This window comes from Empidonax traillii, unplaced genomic scaffold (assembly GCF_003031625.1).
Source record: "Empidonax traillii isolate 1590-97213 ecotype Southwest subspecies unplaced genomic scaffold, ASM303162v1 scaffold843:size495593, whole genome shotgun sequence".
NCBI classification, from domain to species: Eukaryota; Metazoa; Chordata; class Aves; order Passeriformes; family Tyrannidae; genus Empidonax; species Empidonax traillii.
In genome coordinates, this window is record NW_020956036.1 from 329,949 (window position 1) to 357,496 (window position 27,548).

General features: G+C 40.5%; 1 protein-coding gene across 2 annotated transcripts in view; it reads right to left on the reverse strand.

Moving 5' to 3' along the window:
• The window catches only part of APP (amyloid beta precursor protein), a 201,531-nt gene that overhangs the window by 80,956 nt on the left and 93,027 nt on the right, over positions 1–27,548 (reverse strand). For both annotated transcript variants that reach the window (XM_027902117.1, XM_027902116.1), the window contains exons 4-6: positions 24,726–24,838; positions 23,062–23,255; positions 6,765–6,967 (exon numbers count right to left, since the gene is read on the reverse strand). In XM_027902117.1, the coding sequence (XP_027757918.1) occupies positions 6,765–6,967; positions 23,062–23,255; positions 24,726–24,838 (510 nt within the window). The remainder of the gene's footprint in view (positions 1–6,764; positions 6,968–23,061; positions 23,256–24,725; positions 24,839–27,548) is intronic.

A 27,548-nucleotide genomic window follows, 5' to 3' on the forward strand; every position in this document is an offset into this window, starting at 1 on the left:
TCTCCAAAACCTTAGATATGGCAAATTACCTTTGAGATAATCAGGAAAGTATAATTCAACTTTCCTCATTCCAGCTTCTCGAGGCAAAATCAGTTGTTTCTAACCAAGCAGGTGCTGATGTGCTTTTAAATTAAATAGCTGAAATGTTATACTGAAAACTAATCAGTTACACTAAACATTGGCAACATTTTTTCCTTGAAAAGCACAGATTTGAGCATCCTAGGAAATACAGTCTTCAAGTGTGTGGACATTGATTTATAGTGGCTTTACATAATGTACTTCCATAAGCACTCATTTACCAAAATGCTGTAAGTAGAGCTCATTAGAATTTATGTACAAACATTTTAGATACTTTTGATGATCAGTTTTTACAGAGGGAAATATATGGTTCTGAATGGCAGCCTAAATTTTTCATTACCATATAATTTTTTTTCCTGTTCCTTGAAGAAAACTGATTTAAAATCAAAGGGAAATTATGATTGCTTTCTTTTAAAATCTCAAATCCATGCTTTTTCCCCACGCACACATGGGGACTTGCACTCTGAACACCAACATTTTCAACTGAGGAATCTGAAATAAAATGTAAACTTCTGACAGGGAAAAAAACTAAACCCATATTTATATATTTCTATCTTTGTATCTCTGCAAATATCAAGGTTACTCAGTATTTTCTTCAGGATTTTAATTTATTTGCATGACCATGAGAACTAAGTTCATTTAAATGCTGGCAGTCAGCCCCAAACCTTAAACCAGAAATTTAATTTTAAGAGATTTAAGAAAAAAAGGACAAACAGGAGGAGTTAGATTATTAACTCCAACCTGTCTTGGAAGCTGGGTCCTATGTGTAGTTTACACCTCTGAGAAACTTGAGGGACCCGAACAACTCCTAACAAGAACCTAAACCACTCAGCTGCTTAAGTATGTGTGATCACAATCTTAAATTCTAGCATTTATATCTCACTAAAGAACAGAGTAATTAACTGATTAATACAAGAGAAACCAAGGAAATAAACCTCTCAAATATATATCATGAGGTATATGGTCCCCTTCATCATGCACTAGAATATATAAAATTACAACTTGGAGTAGTTTTGGCTTCCGTGTCTTCAGGAACTGAGAGCTATAGTTTGAGGATATTAATATGCATGTATCTATATCAGTCTTCATTTCTTAACTAGTTGGGTAAAATTATCCAAGAGCAAATGCACTGTTGTCCTTTAGTTATGCTTTTTGTGTTCTAAAAAGGCACAATATTGTTTTACTCAATGAATTAATCAAAAGGGAATATTTAAAGATAATTTCACTGAAACAAAACTTCCTCATTCTGAATATATGGTTAGAAGAGGCAGCCAAATTTTAGAGTGAGCATTCAAAGACAAAAGCTAATTTCAGAAGAGGTTTTTGGAATTAGGAGGAGACAGCTGTGAAGCTGGCACAAGCTCTAGGAATAAAGTTGGTGTACAAGCTAAAATATTTTTTCCAGAGAAAAGTTAAATGATGACTTCTCAATGCAATACTGAGGACAGCTCTTCTAGAACTGTTAAATGCCCTAAAATTGTAATTTCCATCCTGTGCAATTAAGACTGCATTTCTTTCTATAATGTTTATTCTTAAGCTACTGCAAGGGCATATTTAGAATTAAAAAAAAAAAAAGTAATTGTAGACTTGGCTAGAATACAAAGCCTTACAATTCTGAAGCGGAACAAATATTTGAAAATACACTTTCTATTTCTTGTGCACAACAGAACTGCATTTGGAACTAAGGTACCATAAAGTTACCACTGATGGCAAGAACCCAAACAAAAAATCCATCTTGAGCTTAAATGTAGGTCAATATAGTTTCATGAAATTATGCATATCTTAGAAAAGGGATTATTTCCACATAACTTCAAAATTCTGCTAAACATGGCAAGACAGTGACTATGAGGATTAGCACAAAAGTTCATTCCAGTCTTTTTATGCAGCAAAACAAAATATGCAATTAATTACTGCTTCAATATAGTAAATGACTTTTTCTCTAGGGAAACAGATTCTTGGTAGATCCTTGGCAGGATATATTTTAAAGGAAACTACTCTCCACCCACCAGCTCTACCTAAAACAACACTGTATATTTAGTATTTCAGTACTTCTGCCCTTGACCCAAAAAAGTAATAGTATATTATGTTTCTGTCAACAAGATTACCAGATCATAAAAAAAGATTTCCTCCAACAGCAAAATATAATGAATATTCCACCATTATATTATGGTGGAATAGCTGTGCTTTAACTTATAATGTGTAATTAAAAGTTATCAGTTAGTCTAATGCAAATCCGTTAGGTTAATTTTATCAGCTCTTGTTCATATGTCAGAGTAGATGATCATTCTTAATGAAGATCCCACAGCAAAAAAAACCCAGTACAGTTATCCAAATGTGTACTATTCATACAGCGAGCTACCACGTTTTTGCGATAGGGAATACAATCACACATTATCCCTTTCCAACCAGAGCATATTGCATAGTCTTGAAGCCTAGAAAGAACAAGGAATTATTACTTCAATAGAATGATAATAACCTTTCGAAGAAGAAAGGTTGCCCAGAGCAGCATTCAGGGCCAGGTTGGATGGGCCTTGGAGCAACCTGGCCTAGTGGAAGGTGTCCCTGCCCATGACAGTGGGTTGGAATGAGGTGATATTTAAGATCTCTTCCAATCCAAGCCATTCTATGATTCCACAATCGTATGTAAGTAGGGCAAAGTTGGGGAAAAAAGCCCAATTAATCTAGCATATGCTATTAATACGATCCCAATATTCCCAGCTGGTAGGTCCAGAAATCAGGGTTAACATCCCTTGTCTTAGAATAGATGGTAGGTGTTACTGAAAGTCTTTCACAAATAAAAATCTTTAGAAAAAAAAAACATGCTAGATCAATAATGCTAAGAGGTACCACACCAACATCAGGCTACTTCTCTCTTGCCAGGAAACCCAGCATATTGTCTCTCACTTGCAACTCCTGACTGTGAACACAGTTAAAATGTCACGTCAGGCAGCACTGCTTAAATTCTTCCCTAACTGTTTAAAGAAATCCACCTGAATCACAGAAAACAAAACCAACTGCTAAAGGGCAATATTCCACTGCTAGAGGAGGCAGGTAAGGCTTATGCTGCTGAATCCCCCACATCTGCTGAGAGGTACAGAGAGAAGCTGCCAAGTGTTTTGTGTCAGGCTGACCTTGCTGCTCCCCTTCAAAGAGATATGATTGACTGTGATGCTGACAGGAAGCACTAAGCCAGAATTGCTTATTCTTTATTGTGTGGCAAGAGGGACTGATTTTTCTTGTCAAATCCTGTGCTGAAGGAGAGCAGAAACAAAATCACAAACATCTGCACGTGAGGGGGGAGCAGCCCTCCTGCTTGCCTGTCACATGCCGGTAGAATCACCTGGAGCCTGGACGCCTCAGGAGCAGCTCTGTGACACCTGTGACACTGTGGCAGTGACAGCAGAGATCAAACCCCTCCCTTGCCTAAATCCTGCCCTTGCAGAGTCACTTCCCTTGCTCCACACAGAGACAAAAATGAAGAGTTTTCATGCAGGGCTTCATAAATGAGTTGTACTTTCTTCAGCACAAATTCAGTGCTAACATCTCCCTGTGACTGAAGGTGAAAAATGTAGATGTGACATTAATTTCACCATCTGAATCCCTGTAATTATAGTCCCCCAATTGCCTGGATTTAACACCTGAAGCCCAGCAAGAGCATATCTAAAAGTTTAAACTGGGTCTCCTGCTATACTTCGTATGAACTGAGAGTACAGATGGTCTCTTACAAAAAGTAGGAAAGTGAATACTGGGCTATGGAAAGTTTATTCACATTTTTAATAAATACAAAAATATGGTTGCTGCAGAAACTGAATAAAACCACTATCCTCCTGCCAGTGGGCCTTCCTCATTCTCTAGGCAAAACTAATTTCCTTTTCTCTGAACATAAGTTTTCAAGTGGCTCTACTATTGCTATTTTGGTCACGATTCATTAAAATGTGCAGAGAAATAAAATTGCCTGAAAAATTGATTCTACAATAGCTCAAGTGTCTTTAAAGTATAACATTACATTCATGCTTTTCAATTATTTATGGCTGATGGCAACCATTCCGCTGATTTGGGGGAGAAAGGGCTCAGCACCAGCCCACATTGAGATCCTAATTCCTAGCTTATGAACAGTTGCTCTTTGTTGATTTCACATATGAAAGCAACTCCTCTCGAATTGGACAAACCCACTGTGCTCTTTATTGCTAAAGATGTAATATTAGTTACAGCTATATAAAGCACACATAAAACTGCCTGTAAAGGGTCTGTGAAGAGCATCCTAGGATATGTTTTATGAAATGCTTGGGCAAAGCAGCCTGGAGCAGAGCTACACACACAAGAATGAAGCTCCGACGCTTCATCTAGAGAGGCTTTCAAAGCGTCTCTATATAATGGACCACATCTTAACATGTATGCTGTCTACAGGGTCCCTCTGCCTCTTTCATTTACACTGGCAGTGACAAACTTTTCTGTTTGCAACAGCAAGACACCAGCAGATGCTCACCACAGAAGTTCCTGTGCTGGATCTGCTGCCTGCATCGGGACGACAGGGACCCTGTGGGAAGCTTTCTCTCATGTGTAGCAAGGGAATAAATGCAAATAAAGCCATAAGTCATTTGGACACTTTTATGCTTATAAATAAGCACTTTGCATAGTGCAGCTCTGTCAGATACCACTTGCACACACACAGGGACAGTCTCTATCCTATCCATGCCCCAGGAGGGCTGGAGGTCAGGAAGCCCAAAGGTTTGCGGCAGAACTGCAGTAAAAACTTGTACTGGTAGCAGATTGGCCTCACCTCAACTTGCATCAAGGAATGTTTCCCTCACAGTCATCCAAGATGGGAAATTTTAGACTGGGGAAAAATGGCACACTACCATTTCATGATCTGCTTTCTCATCATGAAATCAGAACCTTTCTAATCATACCTTTCTAAAAGACTTCTAAAAGGTGGCTTCAGTAATTCGCCTCATCTCTTTTATATTTTACATTCGTGTGATTATACACGACTTTCCTGAAGGCTAAGCATCTTAACCTCTTTGAAATGTCACCCTCAGAAAAGAAACATGTTCTATCTAATTTGTCCTCATTTCCACTCATCCAAAATCCCATTAAAGTCAAGTGTACTTCTACTTCTTTTTTTTTTTCCCCTCTCAATATTCGTGTACCAGCGAGAGCACAGCGTTTTATCCCCAGGTGGTAAAAGCTCACATATGGAAATATATTTAATTGGTTTAAAGATTTAAACATAAACTCCTCCCACCCCCTCCTCACTGAAATGGCTCTCCAGCAACTGAGCAAAACACTCAACAGTTACATAAGACAAAAAGGCACAACACTGCATTGCCAGCCTCAAAAAGAAACATTTGCAAGTGATTCTAGCAAAGTTTTAAAGCTTTTGATTAGCAAGTTAATCTCCACGCAGAGAGAACAGAAAAGCCTTAACCAAGTGTCTCTGCTTTTTCCCAAGCACCTTCTGTACCAGGCAGGTGTGATAAATCATAGCCAGCACGCTCTGCTCCAAACCTGCTCTGACAAACGCTGGCACCACGGCTCAAAAGGACAATGCCATATGCAAAAGGCAAGACTCTGATGGCACTGAAGTCCCATGCATCCCCAGAGGCAGGGAGTGGGAAAGCATGGGGGGAGGAAAGGAGACAGGCCAGATGATTTCTGCCTCATTTCACAACTGCCCCAATTGCTGCCATTTTCCCTCTGCCTCCTGCATGCCACAATTCCTTTCTTTTAAAATGTAGTCTTTAATCTCATTTCCTGCCACCATCTCCAGCGCTTACTGGTAAAGATGTAAGCACTGCAGAAAAACTGGCATCTATCTTAGTAAGATTTATACCACACTGAACTGTACTTATTAAAATAGAAATATACGGATAATTAATTCATTTATGTCTTGTAAGAGAAAAGTGGCATTTAAAAATACTATGTTGCTATGTTGTCCATGAACTAGGGTAAAATTCAAAGTTTAAAATGCAGTTATGTTAATAACTACAAAATATCTTGAAAAACAAATTTTAGAAATGTAGAATTCTTTCTCACTCCATGTCTTCTCTTTTGGGCAATCCACTCCTATTTCCTCTTTCCCTGCCCAATACAACTCACTTGTTAGGATCACTTTTCTCCATAGTTATCTCTAAATCTACTGAATTACTAATTAATGGAGAAACATTGCAGACAGGTATTTAATAGAAATCACACAGGATGACTCATCCCTGCTGTTAATATGAGAGACCAAACCAGCTCGTGCGTCTTCCTGCTTGGAACTGACACTCCCTATCCTTCAGCAACACATGTGCATGATAACCCACACACAGTTTCCTGTGTTATTTGCTACATATGGCAGTTGAATTTTATTGAATGTTACTTTAAAATAAAAAACCCCAACTCTTCTGTCTCCATCCACGCCATACACAACAAACACACTTCACGGACAGAGAGTCTCGGCACCATCCATGTGCCAGGAGGGCTGGAGGTCAGAAAGCCCAAAGGGCTGTGGCAGAACTAACTCCAAACAATATTTGTCATGGGAAGGGGAAAGGCAAGGAGATTAAACATGCAAATTACAAAAGTCAAAGCACAACAATACTTTGGATATTTTGCTGTTTGGAACATTGTTTTGTCGTAAAGGGCAGACATGCAAAGCAGCAGGATCAGTTTTTCAGTCCCAAGCCCAGTGCCCATGAATTTACCTCTGACAACTTCTTCCACGGACTCTGTAGTTGTGGTGGTTGTGGTTGCAATACTGGTAGTTCTTTCAGTTGCCTCCTCATACTCTTCCTCTGTCTCTTCTTCGATTTCATCACCATCATCATCATCGTCATCAGCATCTTCATCTTCCACAACTGTTAGCTCCTCATCTTCCTCTGCTTGTTCTTCTGCTGCCTTATCATCACTAAATGAAGAAAATGGTAATGATGTGTCAGCAACAAAATTATTTCAAGATAACATGAAAAAAATTTTATTCAAAAACTCTGTAAGGACAAGAAGTTACCTGTTCCTCAATTTCCCTCCCTTCCCTTTAAATAGAAAAGAAAGAATCAGGGACTCTGGAAAGTCTCAAATAGTTAGAAATCCAAAGTGTTTAACCAACCCCCTCCCCTCAAAAAACCCAAATAAACAAAAAAACCCCAATAACAAACCAAAACCAAACAAACAGCAAAGAAAGGAAGTAACAAACAAAAAACCAAAAACCCCCACAAACAACAAAAAGTAAACATCAGCAATGCAGTGGAGAAACTAGCAAGATGTCACACTGAAGCTCTGCCTTTTGCACAGGGATGGAGAAAGAATCCCCATCAGCAATATCACATTTTCACAGCTGAATAACATTGCAAACACGCTCACTCCATGCTGCCGTCAACCAGTCAATTTTTATTTTGAAAAAAGGGTCAAATTTGCTCAAAATGTATTCACTTGATAAGCACACAGAAGCAAGAGTTCCTCGGGACTCTCTCACCCAGGAGGCAGCTTATCCAGAGGCTCCCTGTGGACTACCTTCATGCCTTTCATAAAGAACTATCAAGTGCTGAACTGACTTCAAATTATCTCCACTGATGAGTTTTTTCTTCTCCTGATACAAGTGTTGTGTGAATGGAAAGGGCACTTCTACAGGACAACAGGAAGACATGCTGAAATTGACTATCAAATGTATTTGGTGGCTTAGTATGTCAAAAATTTTCTGGGATCACTCTTAGTTCTAAATGATACACAAAAATGCCAAAAATGCACTCGGCTACTGCTCCTGCTGCCTCTGAAATGCCTCCTAAGCTCAGCGCCCAGCTGTTGCAAGGTTTCAGGTTTGTTAATCTGATCTTCTACTTCAAATTTACTACTAATAAATAAATGATCTTTAAATACTCAAATATGCAGCGACTTTTTGTCACCTTCATGCACAAGTGGGTGTGAATCTTTTTCACAGCATCGCATATGCTTGAACAGCCTTCTAAGCACAGTTAACAACTTCTCTCCTCCACCTCATTTTGGAGACCGAGCCTGTAATACTTCATTTTATATTATGTTGCCTCCTACAACTTTGAAAGCGAACCCAGCACAAAGGAAGGCAGTATGATTCTTTTTAACAGGGTATTAAGAAGTTCAGAAGTGTTGATAGAATTTTCGTAAGCCACAAGCCTTACTCTGCTAGGAGCAAATTAGGTCTTTTTACAAACAAGAATGGTTTCCCTGCTCCCTCCTCCCCAGAATATCTGGCCTCCAGAAGCACAAAGAAGCTTTCCACTGGGGAACACCCTGGTATGTTATACAAATGTATGTGGTTAAAACCACTGTGTAGAAGAGTCTGTAAGAGTCAACCTGTTTCCATTTACATCGGAGAAAGACTGAAAAAGAGGCACAAAACCACCTGGCCACTTGGCTCTTCTCTTAATTTTTCTTTATTTTTAAAAACTGGCTTAGAAACTTCACCATCTCCACTGTACAATTTTCCCTGGAAAACTAATTTCACTATGTTGGTAATTTCCAGCTTCCTTTTTAGTAACTCTTTTCTGAACAATGCATTTCTTCTGTTTTTATTTTCCTTATCAAGTATTTCTCTTTTTCACAAGCACAAAATAAACTCTATACATAAACCATCCCCTTTTAACTACAAGAGATGGATTTGTCAAGGCCAGTATCAGCTGCTGATCTCCAGGTTAAGGAGCTTTGAGTCTTGGCTGACTACAGGCATTTAAACTAGGCATGCTGAGGATAAGACATCCAGATTTTGATCAAGAGCATCAGACACCATATGTCTTTCAACATTAAAGAAAGCTGCTCTCTGCCTTTCGCTCACCTAAGCTACAAACACATCACGATTTAAGAACAATTGCCATTATTTTTCCTCTTCCTTTCACGTGAATGATCACTCTCAGATACCAGCAAGCTCATAAAGTTAAAAAAGGACAACAGAAACAACCTAATGAAACAAACAAAGGAAAGTCAATCAGTCACACAGAAAGCACTTCAAAAATAATTTGTATGCGTGCATCCAATATCCATCTGTTTTTAGCTACACAAAAGCAATCAACTCAGCTATGTCAGGCCACAGCATTGAAATTCTCAGCATCAAGGCCAAGCTTTTTTTTTTTTTTTTTTAGGGGGCATGATGGTAAAGAGAGCAGGATGAGAGAAGACGGTTCTTGGGTGCACAGAGAAGGCCCCAGTTCCCTCTCCAGTAACTTACCAGAAGCAACCAAATGCTGAAAGAGCAGCCCCCACCTGCCTCCCCTCTAAGACCTGCTGCTAACTGAAAAATCAGACATCTGAGAATGTGAAAAAAGCCATAAGTGATGGGAGACTACAACACTTTATGGGGTCAGGCTCCTGAAAATATTCTAAAAAGCACAAAAACATACTGGAATATTCTTTCTACTGGCTTGATCCCTCCTAGAAAAATCCTATTTCTGCTAGCAACACATTCTGCAAGACTCAATCACAAGGGTCGTATTTCTCAGAATTATATTTTATTCCATGTTTCAAGAAAAAGGAACAATGGAAACAGAAATGGGTTTACCTTAGATTTAGATACCAAAACGGAAGTGAAGGCTTTGCTCTATACTTGGATAATCAGATGCCTGAAATTGGGCTTTAGAAAGTCATTTCCCTATTCAGCAGGTTTTAAAAACTCCCGGGACTGGCATTATTCTGATGGTTTATCAGCTCAGCTATACTGGGCAGCACAAGAGCCCAAACAGCACTGACACACCACGGTCAGGGAGGGAGCCCAGCAACACCGAGCAGGAACAACTGCAAATTTCACACTCGGGATCAAGGCTGCCCACCAAGTCACTTGTTCTTGAGAGTCAATCACAATAACCATGCCCAGCAGTGCTGACAGATGACCACATCCCAGGGAAACCAGGGTGTCTCCCAGTGTTTGACAGTAATCAGGGGACTTTGAGCCTAATGACTGAAGATGTGGGTTTAGTATGGACAATGCTCCATCCTGATGTGCTCCTGTTGGCAAACAAAGACAGCAGGTGGACTTCGCATATTTTTAGTTTTAGCAAAGGTCATACGTCTTGTAGGAAACATGAAAAAATATGCTTGGATGTTTCCCCTTGGATTTAATTGCTGTTGTCGTCCTGGCTCTTCTTCAAAGAGCATGCATGCAAGAGGAATGGCAGAAAATTCCAGGGAAGGGAATCAACACTCACAACATGTGGAATATAGCGTGAACTTTTCATATGGGGGCAAATCCCTCCCTGTTGCACAGCCTGCAGAACTGTTTCTCCCCACCATGTTAAATGCTCTGGTACCATTTTCATTTCTCAGTTAGCACCACCACAGTGCTGTTTCCCAGATAGCCCATCTCACTTCTGCACACCTTTCACCTCAGTAATCAGTTTAAATCCACTGTTTTCAAGCAAATGTTTACCAGCAAATTAATGTGGATACCAGTATTTTTCTCAGAAATCTTGGAGTTTTAGTTAATACACATAGCAGGTGTGCTTGCTTCCTGGTATTATTATTACATTTTATCTCCTTCTGTAAACAAGTATGACTCAGTCTTGTTTCTCCTGGAACCACAATACCTTGACAGCTTTTTCTGTATATCCCCTTGATACCATCCCAGCCAGGGTTTTATTAGCACCACAGACTGCAGCGTCTCGTTTACAAGAAACTGTTGACATTTTGCCTTAGCTTAGTGGTGCCTGTGACAGGATTTTTCAAAGGCTTATCAAAAAAATTACTTGATGCTCTGACAAGTTCACAGATTTGTAAAGCCATATTATCATCATCTGAATTTAACAGTTCAGCAGTAAGCAAAGGAGGCAAACTGTTAGGCTTAAATGTAGCCATGAATACACCCTCAACCCCCTCCCAGCATCAGTACAGCTCAGTCTCCTTCTGGCAAGGAGGGCCAGGACTTTCCTTTCATAGTGGACACAGAGGTCACGCTCACTGTGACGCTTCTGCTTAAACCTCCTCACACACCGGATACCAAGATCCATTCCCCCCATCAGGAAAATGACGCTCCCCTTGAGTGCTCAGGTAGCACACTGGGTCATTAATACAAATCATATGCACTCCTGAGGTGTAGTAAAACAGGGTACTTGAAATTTGGTGGCTTCAGTTCTGTTTTCTGATGCCAAAGACATACTGGGGCTCCAGGCAGCCTTAAAGAGGTAACTGGTTTCTTCCTGACTTCAATAGAAACATACTGATCAGTAAACAGGCATATTTCTGGTTTTAAAACATAAACCACTGTACAGCCCCTGCTAATACATAGTTACACATAATGATTAAAACATGAACCTGTAAATGTATATCTAGTAACCTCCTTTTCCCATTCCATCACTGCCAAGAGCTTGCACCAATGTATTATTTATTCCCTTCACTCAGAAGCGTGTATCGTTCCACTACTTTGGGAAGGTAAAACTGAAGGAAAGGTAAACAAGAGTGAAGGAAAGTGACGTATGATACTTCTTGCTGTTCAAGAAATAAGGAAACATTAGTAAATGGAAGTTTTCTTTCTTTCTGTATTCCAATAAGCTGCAGCAGAAGCAGAACACAGATGGCAAGAACAATGAGTTCCTTCTAACAGTGTCTCAGAATTCGTAGGGCCGCAGCATGAAGTAAATTTTAAGAGTTTCCTGTCTGCAACTATTACCTACAGACAAAAATGTGGCAAAGCTTTCAATTTAGGACAACAAATAACTATGGACTAATAATCAATACTGGAAAGTGGCTGATGTTTGTCTGCAATAAACATTCATCCACTGATATGTTTATTACCATGATTTTGCCTAATAACTTGAACAAAAACATAATAGTCCATCAGTGGGTGACAGAAAGGATGCAAATGTGTTCAAGACAGATGTTTCAATATCTGGAAAGATTAGCATTCAGTAGACTTTGCATCTGTATCTTATTGCACATAAACCATCTTGACTAGGGTTTTTACCAGCCACAAAGCCTGAGCAAACAGCTGGGGGAAAGCTAATTCCAGGAGAGGAATCAGCAACAACCTGCTGCCTGGCCACGGAGAGCAAGGCCTCTCTGTTGGCCCCAGACAGCTGTGGGAATTAACACAGGAGAAGCAATTGCTGCACATAACTTGTAGCCTGTGCTCTTTCAGCTTAACAGGCTGAGCTGATGGCAATTTATGCATCCATAACCTTTACCGCTGCAGGTGCCATCATCCCAGTTTCCAGTGTCTTGCGCTTCAGCTTCTCAAAAGCACAAACCACCACCACTCTACAGCTCCTGCAAAGGAACTTTCAGGAAAGTATTCCATCTGCTTTAGCTTTGCTTCCAGTTCATTAATAATGACGAGCACAGAGACATATTTATCCTCGTGCACAGGAAAGCTCCACAGCACAGAGTTCTTCAGTTGAGGGAGAGGAAATGGACAGACCTAACAGTGAACATCTACATGCCTTAAGAGTGAATGCCTTAAAACAAGACACAAAATAAAAACACCAAGCAAATTACAAGAGTTAGGCACATGTCTGGAATCCAAACAAGAAGATGAGTGCGTTGGAGGTGGCCTAATTACCCGGCTTTTGGATAAAAGCAAATCAGAAAGTTGACAGGCAAGGAACCAAATTCTCCCTCAGCAAAGCTACACATCTGGAACCGGGATATTTTCCACCAAATGTTCTTCCAAACCTTGCATGCTACAAGGAGTTCTTCTGAACTGAAATCTCAAAGGACAAGTTTTCTCAGAAACCAGGTTTAATCCCACCATGACACTCCTCTGAATGATGTCACTAATTAAACGTGTGAGTCAACATAGGAACTACTCAAAGCAAAAAACTAAGTGAACAGGGCACTTTGGCACATGAGCACTGACCTCACCATACTTTGCTGTTTGACTTTGGCACGCTGGCTAACTTCAAGGCTAAGTTGAGAATCATCATGATACTGAAGATCCAGGTAGGAAATTTAAACAAGACCTACCTAAGTAGTTTTGCAGGACTGAAAGAGAGGAAAGGAAGTCAAAGCCAAGTGTGAAATGGAGATTTCAGCATTCACCTTGAAAGTCAGGGGATTGTAACAAAAAAATCTGGGGTTTTTTGGAATCATGGGGAAGGTGGATGAGACAGCAGGGCAAGAATTAAACTGCACTGCAGTTGACAGATTAGACACAGAGCTAGGAAAGAAAAGGGTTTTGCCAGACCTCCAGTCTATGGAATCAATTTTTTAAATGGCTTATTGGCATCAAAGTCTGGAAAATTACAATGACTTACTGAATTGAAAGTCTGACCCACAGCAGTGATGTCTCTGATCTGTCTGTTAAGTGAACACAAGCAAAACTGCTCAAAAAGTGCCTAGGTTATTTTAATTAGGGTGGGGTTATACTAGGTGAGTAAATAGAATGTCTCACAAGAAGAAGAAATAATGTCACACTTGGACACATAAACACCTATAAGAGGTTGTGGAACTTTAAAGAACTCAGAGGGGCACCTTCCACTGCACAGCAAGTTGCGACAAGCAATTTATATTCACAGTATTTTTCACACATTTGTTTTGTCACTTCCAATAATTTTCCTTTTTGTTTTCCTTTACTGAAGAGATCACAATTATCTTTATTTTCACATTTCCTAACAGAAAAAAAACCCAACCAAATAGTCTATTTCAAAGGTTGCTTCTGAGTTCTTAGATCTTTTCAAACAACTGAATTATGTGAATTTTGTCCTTTAGACTGTCTCTCTCCTTTCACTGCAGGCAACCTTTTACATAAAAACAATACAAAAAAGCACCTGTTTCCATTTAATTTGCAGAAAACAAGAGAAGTTGCACTAAAAATCTTTCAGTCCAATTTTTAAATAGAACACTCGCAAGAAACAAACGTGCGTCCCTTGCCCTACTGCCTCTGACAGATACATTTACCTTTTTTCCCATAACGAAACATATTTTACACCCTTAGAAATTTCTTTCCACAGCTGACCTGCTTAAAAAGCCACGTGTGCGAGGTAGGATGTAACATTTCATCTTACAGAAGGTACCTGTTGACTGACAGGCAAAAACACTTTTTCAAAACTGACCTAGTTTTTTTCTCTGAAATGAAGCCTTTGCTGGTGTTGCTGTTCTGACAGCTTTCTTCAGAAGATGAAGGACTCTGCAAGAAGTATGTAATTTTTGGAGAACTGAGTATTATATTTAACCCCTACACTTCCCTTCTTTATTTTTGCTAAAGAGAAACTTAAAAACTAGAAAGTTAAACATACCTGAAAACACAACAAAATCAGGCTTTGTGAGCCTGATGACACTGAATAAATACTACCTCCAAAATCCTGACAGCAAGAATGCTCTTACTTTTAGCACAGACCACAGGTATCACTGAACGATCGAACAGAGCAGGAACTGCTGGATAACTTTATGAAGAATATCCAGCTACACATCCACCAGCACAGTCACGCTGCTGTGACGGCACGTGTTTAAAAACCCAGGTGTAAACTTCTCACTTCTCGTTTCTTTCATGCATTGTAAGTAGCACAGCGCTTTAAATGGGGCAGCATATAACACAGTGTCACAGGACCCCCTCGGAACCTCTCACAGATACATCAGAAGGGTGCCTCAAGCTGATTATTACAGCAACATTTCTCTCCCACACTTCAGTCATTATAATTGACAACATTTTTGCTTATAAAATCATTGCCTGTTACTTAAGGAAAACAACAGCAGGTGATGGCTCTGTTTTGGGAGATCATAAAAATGTAACCCTTCTGTGTAAGTCAACCTTCTACCTAATAGGCAAGTTTGATGCCACGAGTCTCCTGAAACAAGCTCAACATTCACTTAAATCACACAGGTAGCCTGCCCAGCTAGAAAAGTGCTTTCACCAGGAGTTATAAAAGCCTGGGTATCTTCTATCCATCACTTCCTCAATTAGATTAATTTTCTCCACCCAGAGCCTCATCCATCACTTCAGTTAATGCTTTATACTCAAATGGTGATTGGATTTGCCAGCTCAGCATTGCTGTAATTACCTCTCAAAGCAGTGTGCTGTTTCATCAGTTCCATTCTAACTAAAGAAGAAATCCAAATTTACCAGTCTTGGTAGAGTCATTGCTGTTCTAGTGTTCCTATGTTTTCTGAGAGTGCCCCTGGTGGTGCAGTGGCTAAACCACAGCGTTGTCAACGCTGAGATCTGGGTTCGATTCCCGGTCGAGGCCACTCCCCGGGCAGATGGAGCTCGTTAGCCCGTAAGGCAATCCATCTACGTCCTGAGGACCTCGCTGCCACCATCCAAGTGTGCTTGGCCCCGGCAGATGAACCTCAGGATTAAAGGGTGGGCTCAGTTCCGCGCACACTGTGTCTCACCTAAAAAATCCAATGCGCAGGCTGGAAGGTGTTAAGACCTTCCCCGGTTCTTCGTTCGCGAAGAGACTGGCCATTATGTTTTCTGAATTTTATTTTATCAACCTCCAAGATAAAAACTAAAAAAATTGTTATTAAAATTATATATAATGAGCTAACTGAATATTAAGTAACAGCCAATATGAGAGACAAACCCAATTAATGTATGAATGGGAGACACACACAATGCTAATAGCATAGGAAATATGTGATTAGGACAAAATACTTCTGAAGTTCTTCAATACAAGCAGTAACATTATGTCTCCAACCTAGTGATACTTTAGTTTAATTTATAAAGACAACCGATTAGGTTCTATCTTTAAAATATTTACAAAAACACACAAGTTTTTAGATAAGCTCTAAAATAAGTTAACAATGCCTTAGGATAGGAATAAAGCATTTTTTTTCCTATTTTGGTTTCTAAAAGTTCTACCACAAAACTCAAGATGATGTGAACTTCTGACCAATTAGTTGATGTATTGCAAAACACCTTCTACACTATCTCCCTAAATGAATTCAGTTTCTCAGAAACAGCAATATAGTGATGGATAACTCTTGTAGTGCAAAATCCACTTATTTCAATAATTGGTGTTAACCTCTAATGATGGCAAACTTCAGAGGAGGGGGAAAAACAAGGCAAGAAAAACGAAGCAAGTTTGTAATTCCTGGTGTTCATTTTAGGGCACTGACTCCCAATTAGGAACAATTTGTATTAAGACAGCTGATGAAAACACTGCCTCTGGCTGTGCCCCTGTGTCACAGACAACTGAGTTCCCCACCATGCAGACTCTGAACCACTGCTGGCACAAGTTTTACCTAAATTTTCAGGAGTATGAACAGTCTACAGTTCAGCCTGCACAGTATGGAAAAAGGGAAATCTTTTTATCCATCCAAATCTAAGTAATTTCCTACTTCTAAGGCAGAATATGCAGTACAGACCTTTTGTCCAGCTTCATGTCTGGTTCAGCTTTACCAGCTCAAGTGTAGGGGAGTAAGGGGTGGATTTTTTTTCTAATGTTATAGCTTCTTAAAGAATTGTTTAGCAGATTCCCAGTGGAGCATTCCTCACTGAAATTTTAGAGATTGACTTTCCAATTTAATGAAAAAGCTTATATCAACGAGATCTTGTTGTTTAACATGAGTGACAAGATGGCTTGAAAGCAGAGGAACACTCGAGAGACAAAACGTTAATTTTCTCTTTCCTCCAGTGAACATGTTTCCAATGAAGAATTTAGCCTCAAAACCTCCTTTTCTTAATCAATAACGCTTTAGGATTTAGTACTGCAAAAGCTTCAAAAGAAAGGACAGCAAAGCTGGAGAAGAGTCTGAAGCACAGGTCTTAAGAGGAGTGGCTGAGGGCACTGGGATTCTTTAGCCTGGAGAAAAGGGGGGACCCTCTCACTCTCTACAACTCCCTTCAAGGAGGATGTAGTGAGGTGGGGGTGGGTCTCTTTTTCAGTGAAAATTCTTTTCTGGCATCTAACCTGAACCTTCCCTGGTTCAACTTAAGACCATTTCATCTCACCCTTTCCCATGGTAAGAGTGGTCAGGCATTGGAGTAATTTGCTCAGGGAGGAGGTGGAGTCACTGCCTCTGGAAGCGTTCCAGAGACATCTGGGTGTGGCACTTGAGGATATGGTTTAGTGGTGATTAAGGTGGTGCTGGGTTGATGGTTGGACTGGATGATCTTGAAGGTCTCTGACAGCCTTGATGATTCTGTGATTCTACATTTTTCTTTTCCTTTGGGCTGAGAGCTGGACTTCCAATTAAGGCTCATTTCTTTGACTCAGTTAAGAACAATGGGAGAAGACAGAGGAGGGAAGGATGGTCAAGAAACACAATGTCACTGCATACTTAGATACAAGCAAGAGGAAACATGCAGAAATTGAAGGATTTAAGAAGTAAGAGTCTGAAAGAGATGATTTCTTCATCCACAACACTTCCATATCCATGACACCGTCACTTTAACCCTCCTAGTCTTGCCTTTTCTTCTCCATATTCAAGCCATGTTTGCTTATTCCAGTAAATGTCAAAGAGAATAACGTATCCACCAAAGCAATAGGTAAAGTAGACTAGAGCATTTTGGTTACTTTTTCTTAATCTCCCTGCTCAGCTACCATGCAATGTCCAGAAATATCCTCAGGTCAAACCATTTCCCTCAAAGGCTCTCCTTTTGTGCTGTATTTCCAAGTACCTTTCCTGCAGGTGGATGGCAAGATAAGCAGGGTGTGAGGAACACAGGGAGATGTAATGTAGAAAAACAGGACAAGAGGGTTTTGTGTTTTGAACAGCCCTTGTCAATGAACACCATGAGCATAGAGAACACTGGGGAGCTTGTAGCATCTACTTGCTTTCACCTGCACTCACAATTAAAGGATCAACATCTTCCAGGCTGTGGCCTGCCTGCAAAGACCCAAACAAAGGGAATTAAGCAGGAGCTAGTAAAAATAATACCTGCTACAAAAAAAGACAATTTCCCAAGTACAGAAACAGCTAAACTCCATTAAATTTGACTTTTAAAAATTTTTACATGAACTGTTGTATACTATTAAATTTGCTTGCTTATGCATTTCTCTTTAGACTTCCTGGCATTTTTTATAAATTTGTGCCCCAGGCAGACATCCCAATTGTCTGCCTGCCTACCTTCTGTCAAGGCAGCAGCGAGACATACCATGAAGAGTCGGTGAGTTGTGGCCAATTTAAACACACCGTGTGACTGCCTCACTTAATGACAGCACTCCAGGGAATTCAGATTGTAACTAATTAGATGTGGAGGTCAATTTGCAGCCCTTTCTGAAGGGAAGACACTGGGTAAATCTTTGTAACATTTAAGTCATAGATAAAGATGTAAAAAGAGCTAGAAAGTAAAAGAAATGCAATATACAGTTCCTCCAGGTCAAGTAAGGATTTTCTAACATTTTACTCAGCAAAGCAATTCTGCTGGGCCCCTGTGACTCCTCCTCCCCACAGAAACACACCACTAAAAAAACCTGACCAGTTTCAAATGCCTTTCAGGATTTCTTGGATTAGAGGCAATTAAGAAAAAAGATAAAACTAACAAAAAAACCCCACAAAGCTCTCCATGGAGTGAAAAAGATACATCAACTACTTTTTTGCAGCATCTGGGAGATGAGCACTCATGCTTAAGCTCAGTCTGGCACAGGGTTGCAAAATCAGGGAACAATGTGATTATTATGCTATATAGCACAATTTTTTTTTGTTTTGTTCACAGATGCCTAATTATCAGCACAAAGTGCACTGCATCCTTTTGGATTATTTATTGTAGTAAAACACCAACTGTATTAACTTTGCTAATGGAAAGTATGAACAAGCCATAAAATTCAGCTTGGTAGAATTTTATGAGAAACTGTAAACCAAATCATTATAAAATACAGCGCTCCCTACAAATGCAACATTTACAACACTGCCTCATCATTACATCAGCCTTTTACACTTCTTATACGCTGAACAAAGAACATTAATTTGCCCTGAACTGCTGAGGAGAAAAGAATGAGAAATTAAATCTCCTACTTTGGACCTTGAAAATATATTTGAATGGTCTAGAAAAACGAGACTTGGCTGATGTTAAGGCACTACCTTCTGCTCCTGAGCTACGGGATGTAAAGAAGAGCTCTCCATACAACTCTCAGCAGTGAGACTCATAGTGCCTCAGCTTCCCTTGATGTGAATGAAGGAAAAGGACAGCAGACTGTTTTCCCAGTGGGAAGGAAAGCCTGGGAGGTGTCACATACACTGACAGGAAGATGAGGAGAGGCAAATACGAGGCAGATGTAGACAGAGAAAACCTGGAAGTTTCCAGCTTGGCCGTCGCTCCTGAAGATGTTTAACCTTGAACGTCAAGAACACCAAAACTTCCAGCAAGTGCCCAGGTACAGACAAGAGGGCCACCAGTCTCAAGGGCAGCCAGAGCTTGCAGGTCACTTGACTGAGCTGCAGCTGTGCAGGGAGAGCTCTGCAGCTATTCTGAAAGCCAACACCTGCATCTGGCTGTCCCTCAGGCAGACTTCAAGGTAAATGTTAATTAAAGGTGGGGATAACTGCAAGGAACGCCACTGCTGACAAGCGCTTTTACCTCTCAGAGTTACAGACTATTTCAGGACGTGCACGACACCACACAAGTTCAAAAGCATATGTGGACCCTGCCCCTTGGCTTCATGAACAAAATGGAGGTATAGATATATATCACCTGTCACCAAAATACACCCTCCCACCTGCCTCCAAGTACTGCCAACGAGTCACATCCTTTTACATTCAGACCCAGGTAGTGGTCAAATGCTGGGGAGGAAGAAGGTCTGTCTGTGACTGCACTGCTTTGCCTCGCCCTGCACAGAAGAAAACACCCTCAACAAAACAAAAAAGAAAATGCAGTGCCCAAGGGAGAACTGCTGGGGGTGAAAACACAACAGTCTGAAAAAGGGCATTTACAAAATGAATGGCTGCAATGTGCTTTCCTCTAAATATTCAGAATCATAAATGCAAATATTTTAAAGTTTAGATCTGAATAGCTTGAGAAATAAAGTTGCTTTGAAATATACCACCGACATTTGTTGGATTCTGATTTGTCATAGAGTTTTTAGAAATGAGGATATAATAATCTGCTTTCCAGCTTGTCACCTCTAAATCAAACACATCACCTTCACTTTGACTTGGGTGTCTCACCACTGAGTATTCATGAGGTACCGGTAAATAATTTTAGCCAAAAATGATGACTTATGGGAAGAAACAGGTAAAATAAGCCAACCCAGTAACTGCTGCAACACAAGCGCTGTGGAATTCCTGCCTCAAACTTGTGGCAGAGCAACAGCACGGAATCCTTCTCCTAAAGAACCAGCTTCTGATTTTCATATCTGTGCACGAACAAAAGTGTTTCCAGTACTCGTAGCAGTGACCACCAAAACGACAGGCAGAGCAAACACACGAATCCCCCAGAATGAGCCACCCTTGGAAGGCACAGCACCCGTCCCCTGATTTGGAGCATGCCCTGGGTGTGTTAAAGGCTGTCAACTGGAAGACACCAACAACCTGTGCTCAGTTAACCTCACCCAAGTAAAAGCTATCATAGCTCCTGAGAGAGGAAAATACTTCAATAGATACAAAATTTGAATTACCACCCACTGCTGCATAAGAAATTAAATTTTTTTTATATGACTAAGTTTCAGGGGTATTTCTGGCTCCAATGCACACAATTTAAATGTAGTTGGGAAGCTGAAGAGGCAGCAAGAAATATGAGTGAGTCAGTCTAAAGCAACTACCAGTTGCTTGGCTCTTCATCTGCAGATGAAGTACAAGTGCCCCATAAAATGATCTTTCATTTTCCTCTTGCAAGCATTTCTGTGGGAGGGGGAAAAAATAAATCACTATTTGCTTAGAACTTCAGAAATGGATTGAAATGCAATTACAGCTCCCATTCCTAGAGGATACAAAATTTATGAAGTTATTCTTGAACTCGTCTCTTCAGATATTAAACTACTTTATGAGGAACAAAATGGACTAGAATAGTAAATTAAATGTTCAGTGACAAACACAAAAAAAGATAGAAATAACTGGGATTTCTGTCTTGCAAACAGAAGTACTCTATATATACCCCTGTGAGCTCTCTCATTTAAAGTAATTTTTGAATCTCTGATCATATACATGAAAGAAAAGATTTCTGTGTACTTTATATAGAGGTGTATAGATAATAAATATAAGTTACCTACATAACACAGGAAATAGGTGTATAAGATAGATCTATGCATCTATATTCCATGTGCATATATATATATGTGATAAAAAAAAAGCAAATGCCCCAATTAGAACAAGGTCTATGCTCATTTCTTATTCTAAGAGAACATCTTAACATCCAATCAAAACCTAATTGAAATATACAAAAATGGCACAGCAACAGTCCAAAGGGTGCTTTAGAAATACTGTAGAAAGGGTTATAAATAGTGACACTGACAGAGGTTAGAGGTACAAATCAGGAGAAAGCCCAAAGGTACCAAGATAGAATATGCGAAGTTTGATGCTCCTTGTATCAAACAGTCCTGACCATTCACTACTGTTTATGACAGAAAACTGGAAATTACCATGGAGAAATATTAATTTTAAGCTTATTACTTTTTTCACAAAGGACTCTTCCATGAGAGATTTACTAATGCTTTGTCACGAAAGATTTAGATGCCCACCATGACACGGTTTCTAACTCCTCTAGGTCTTAACGCCATCTCATCACACCAAATTACAGCAATTCTATCTCTGTCCTTCATCTCTGCACTGTTCCTCAAATTGTTTCCATCTGTATTATTAAAAAGTCCCAACATAACACAATTCAGAACTCTTAACTTTCTGCATTATTCACATAATTTGGACGCCATTTATTTTCAGGGTTCTCCTTGAAACCAGCCCCAAGTGTTAGGCTTTGTGTATTATTTGTACCAAGATGCAATATCAGCTCTAAGAAGCAGAAACACTGCATTAGCACAGTCTTAAGTGATGAAAGCCCGGGGAGCACAAAGAGAATTTGCACACAGTTCTTAGTTTTATGAAGAAAGCCATTTTGGAGAGTGCACTGGCATCTTCCCACCCACCACTGCCTTGCCAAGGAAACCTCCACGCTCCACCTTAACAGCAGTGTGTTAACAACTGTCAGAGGCTAAATATTAAAACACATTTTCTTTTAGATCCTGTTTAGAAACTGATTGTCAGCAGAAAAGTATTCTTACAGTAATAACACCTATTACGAATGAAAACATTTCAAAACTTTCCCTGGTTATGTTGGCTGATTACCTGCTGCAGGACCCCAGACTGCACATGAAGCATCTTAAGGGTATATTATTTATCATTTAGTTGTCAAAAAGTATGTGTTTAAGCATTTTTGTTATAAATGTGGCAATACTTCTCACTGAAGAAATTACAGAGGTATCACTGTGTCCAGTGATGCTCCTCTACAACAGACAGATGCTCCTACAACTGTGTCCAGTTCTGGGCCCCTCAGTTCAGGAAGGATATTGAGGTGCTGGAGCAGGTCCAGAAAAGGGCAACCAGGCTGGTAAAGTGGAGCACAAGCCCTATGAGGAGAGCTTGAAGGAGCTGGGGTTGTTTAGCCTGGAGAAGAGAAGGCTCAGGGGAGACGTCATCACTCTCTACAACTACCTGAGAGGAGGTTGTAGCCAGGTGGGGTTTGGTCTCTTTTCCCAGGCAACTACCAGTAAGGCAAGAGGGCACGGGCTTAAGCTCTGCCAGGGGAGGTTTAGGTTGATATTAGGAAGAAATTCTTTACAGAGAGGGTCCTCAGGCATTGGAATGGGCTGCCCAGGGAAGTGGTGGATTCTCCATCCCTGGAGGTTTTTAAGATGAGACTGGATGTGGCACTTAGTGCCATGGTCTAGTAACGATGGTGGTAGTGGATTAAGGGTTGGATTTTATGATCTCAGAGGTCCTTTCCAACCCAGCTGATTCTATGATTTTACGAAAAAGTGCAGTTGACTGTTTTAACAATAAGCTTTTCTGTAGAAAGAAAAAATACCTGAGTAGAACAGAACACTGATGCTTTCAATCACTGCATGCGCAAGTTCACCTACACAGAGCAGTGACTATTCCACACTGAGGTCTTTTAGACAGATTTTTGGCATCTTAAATATGATGCTGGTAACAAGTTGAAGGGTGCAAAGTCACTCTTACCTTCCATCTGCATAGTCTGCATCTGCACCTCCCCACCAGACATCTGAATCATCATCTTCGGCATCAGCTGAATCAAGATTGTCGCTTTCCTCTGCTAAGGGGCAGCACACAAACTCCACACCACGGAACTTGTCGATCCCACAGGGCAGCAGCATGCCATAGTCGTGCAGATTCATGCTCTTCTCACTACAGGACTGCAGAAGAGAGAAACATAGGAAGAGCAACAATATTGTCATGGAGGAAGAGAGAAAAAACTGTCACAGATCTTGAGAAAACATGAAAGGGCTGCCTTAGGAAGTTCCAAGCTGGTGAACTGCACAATCTCTGAATTTTGAAATGCAATTTAAAAGGTCATGTGTGCATGCCCTGCTTGACTGTAGGTAGCTCCCTGGCTCTGTCCACAAAACCACTGTAAGCAACAAGTTCTCCTTTCAGTTTTTCCCATTACAGAAAGACTTGTCTCCTCTCATATACATGACCACTCCGTATCCTCTTGTCTAAAATGATCACAGGCTCTGCCTCATAAACAGCAAACTTGGAAGACAGAACAGTAATTTGATGTATTAATCCCAATCCTGATGCACTAGTGCTATTGAAGACTTCACTGCAGGACAGATTAATATTTGAAATACCTGTTATACTGGAAACACTCTATCTGGTCTGACACCTCTGACTGTACATTGCCTACTAGCATTCTCTGGAAAAGAGTCGTGCAAAACTACACCTTAAAGGTATAGTGATGTAGGACAGAAAGATAAAAGTGATGTCTGACAGGTGAAAAAAGGAAAATAGTTCAGTAGTGCACAGTGTTCTTCTTCCAGGCTATTGCCATTCCAAGTTTGCGAGTAGTTAAAATGAACTAGAATTTCCCTGTGTGAAGGTTGGTGCCTTAAATGCTTCATTTAAGTATGATTCAAGCAAAAACTGAAAATTTGAGAAGCTGCTGAGCACATTTCAGATTTCATCTCCAGAAGGTGGGATAACATACAAACCAAGAGGTTCCAAACAAAATAGCAGCCAGAAATCTTCTTGGAAGCTCATCTCTGCTTTTATTCCTAAAACCTCTCTACATAAGGAAAAGATGTCCAAAACACATTAGCAATTGTAATATTAAGTTTATTTCTGTTTTCAGTAAAGCACTGGTAAATTGTAAAAACTCTGTGCCTGACTGCAAAATGTGTTTGGCTAGTCCTAGTTCTTATCAACTCTCCTACCCTTCTCTGCTGAATTTCATACAGTGCACCTCTGAGGCCTCTTTGATTTCTGTGGGCACCTGGCATACCAATATCCACAATAAATAATGGATAATATCCATCCAGGATGATGATTAAAGGCAAAATCTAGGCATTTAGTTCCAAAGCAGAACTAACACAGGAAGCTGAAGGAGGCAGAAAACACAGTGGGTGTGTAAGCGGATGCGAGGAAAAAAACAGTGCTATGAAACAGGGTCATTGTTCAAAGCTCAATGGTAACTGTCCAGTCACGGGCTCTGATGTGCTCAGATTCCCATTTCCTCCCTTATAAAGCAGAACAAAATGCCATTCACCCAAACATTCGGAATACTGCTCTTTGTCTTCCATGCCGATGCTATATTTAAAGTCATCCTCAGAAGAGCGACACAGCTTTAAAGAAGAAAGGCGGGAAACTTTAAGACATGAATGTACCTCTTTAGCAACGGTATGCCAGTGCAGGTGAGTTTCACACACATCCATCCTTTCCTGGTGAAGGAACTTGCATTTGTCTGGCACCAGAAGGGCATCACTCACAAACTCGCCCACTGCAAGGGAAAAAAAAAAAGAAAAGAAAAAAAATATTAATTTTGCTTCCAATAACTCATCCTGTTAAACCTCGAGCTAGGCATGGAGCAGCTTTTGTGAATGAGTGGCAGGGTCTGTTTGCAGAGAAATGGTGCTTCCATTATGACCTTCTTCCAAGTTGCCATTGGAAAGTATCTCCTGTCTTTGATCTCAGAGGTATTATGTTATGAAAACCTGTAATATCAGAACTTCCATATACCCACACTGTAACTTGCAGGACCCACTGCAGACACGTGTGGTGCAACATGAAGCCAGGGGTTGGTGGATCAAGCTCCAGGAAGGGGATTAAAGAGGACAGGGAGGGACAACTACATTTTGCACCTTAAAGCAGGAGGGGGAGGGTGTGAAGTGTTCTGAAATGCTTAAGTTTTTGCACACAAAACAAATCTGACACCAACAAATTGTTTCAAACAGTTCAAGAATATTTCTCGTGAATCACAGCACTAAGAGCAACACATTCAGCTCAGTTATTTTATTGATGCAGCCTCTTCATTGCAACTTCATTTCATCAGCCAGATGAATCCAGGTTAGCCCAGAAGGCTGATAAGCAAGTAGAGCTCATCAGCCAGGGAACAAAATGATTCATGATCAACAGAGTATCTGGTCAGGCTGAAGTGGGGAAAAAAGGCTCTTCACCAAGGACATAACTGACCAGAGATTGTTCTGTCTTCAAAAGGAGAACAAAAATAAACATGCTCATGAAATGAAGGACGCTCATAGCTTCAGTACTGACAAATAAGAAGAAACACAGATGGTAAGTAACGTGATTTGTTAGACTAAAATCACTGTAAATCTGTACCATTCTGGTATTGTAATTAAATAACCTCCAAGTCCCCCAAAGATATTTTTTAAGGGAAAAATTACAGAGTTCTTTCAGGAAGTCTATACACTGAACAGACACTGGATTGTGAAAGCACATGACTCAGCTGGCACAAATCAGCTCCCTGAAGACCTGTAGTCTGTTACCTCCAAAAAACTACAGCCTGTGTTAAATGAAAGAATTGAGGTGGTCCAATGGCTGCAAGGATGTAATAAAAGGTTAATTAATCAAAATGAGATGACTATAAGTTTACTGTTCAGCAGAGGGTCATCTCAGGGAGCTGATGAAATGGCCCTTGAGGATTACAATTAGAAAGTCAGTTTTAAAACTAACTAACACACAATGCATTGAGGGAGAAAGCAGAATTTAACAAATACATACCTTTGTTAATCACCAATTTGTGTATTTCATATCAAATTCCTTGCTGTATTGCAGTGCTTTTGATCTGAAGCCTTTAAAGTCAGTCAGCTTACAGGAACCAGTAATTAGTTTACTTAAGTCACTTAATTAGGAAAAAACCCAATTTTCTAATTTTTATTCTTCCCTAACATACTCTGATGTCTGCAAATTATTAACAGAAATGCTTCCTAGAGGTATCCAAAATAAACTTGCTGAAAGAATGAGTGAGAACACTTTCTGGTAACCCAAAACACAAAATTTGCACCTTCGGTGCAGTTTTTGCTCCCAGTGGCATCGCACACTAATCTTGCAGTGAACTTGAATAAATTTGCAGCTTTGTAGGGGACCAGCCTGTCACATACCCGAAGTAACTCAGTCCATAAGTAACTGGCAATTGTTAATGCTTCAATTTAGTAAAGTACCCGAGCACTAGGTAAGCACAGGGGTGCTTTGCTGAAGACTCAAGAGCACATTGACATTGCTCTCCTACAACACGATGACTTCATGCAGAACTGCAGTTACACCTTTCCAGCTGTTCAAGCAGGACAAACATCCAAAGCAGTCTTTAGGGCAAACATTTTTTTAAAACAACAACAACAAAAGAAAATCCTGGAGCGGCGTTTACTCTAGCAAACTCTGTCTGATGCTTGTGCATGAGCTTGTGTCATCTGTTCTCTTACACACACAGGTACGAGTCCAAACACAAACACACCTGATAACCTGTGCACAAAGCTATTCCATTCCCCTTAACACCTTGTAATATGACTACAATACTGTGTGTATGAAAGCAATTAATGGTATACCCCAAAGTGCTGTGCAGCCCTTCAGAAGGACCTTGAGAGGTTGGAGAGAGTCACAGAAGAACAGTCTGAGGTACCACAAAGGCAAGTGAAAGATTCTACACATGGGGAGGAATAACCCCAGGCACCGGTACAGGCTGGGGGTTGACCTGCTGGGAAACAGCTCTGTGGAGAAGGACCTGGAGGTCCTGTGGGACAACAAGCTGTCCATCAGCCAATAGCATGTCCTTGTGGCCACAAAGGCCAATGGGATCCTGGGGTTCATTAGGAAGAGCGCTGCCAGCAGGTCAAGGGAGGTGATTCTGCCCCTCTATTCAGCCATGGTGAGGCACATCTGGAGTGCTGTGTCCAGTTCTGGGCTCCTCAGCACAAGAGGGACATGGAGCTCCTGGGACAGGTCCAGAGGGTGCCACAAAGATGATGAGGGGACTGGAGCATCTCTCTTACAAGGGAAGGCTGAGGGAGCTGGGCCTGTTCAACCTCGAGAAGAGACAATTGAGAGGAGATCTCATCAATGCTGTCAGTGTCTGCAGGGAGGGGTCAGGGCATGGACCAGGCTCTGCTTGGTGGTGCTGAGCAATGGGACAAGAGGCAACGGGCAGGAAGTGATGCACAGGAAGTTCCACCTGAACATGAGAAAGAACTTTTTTA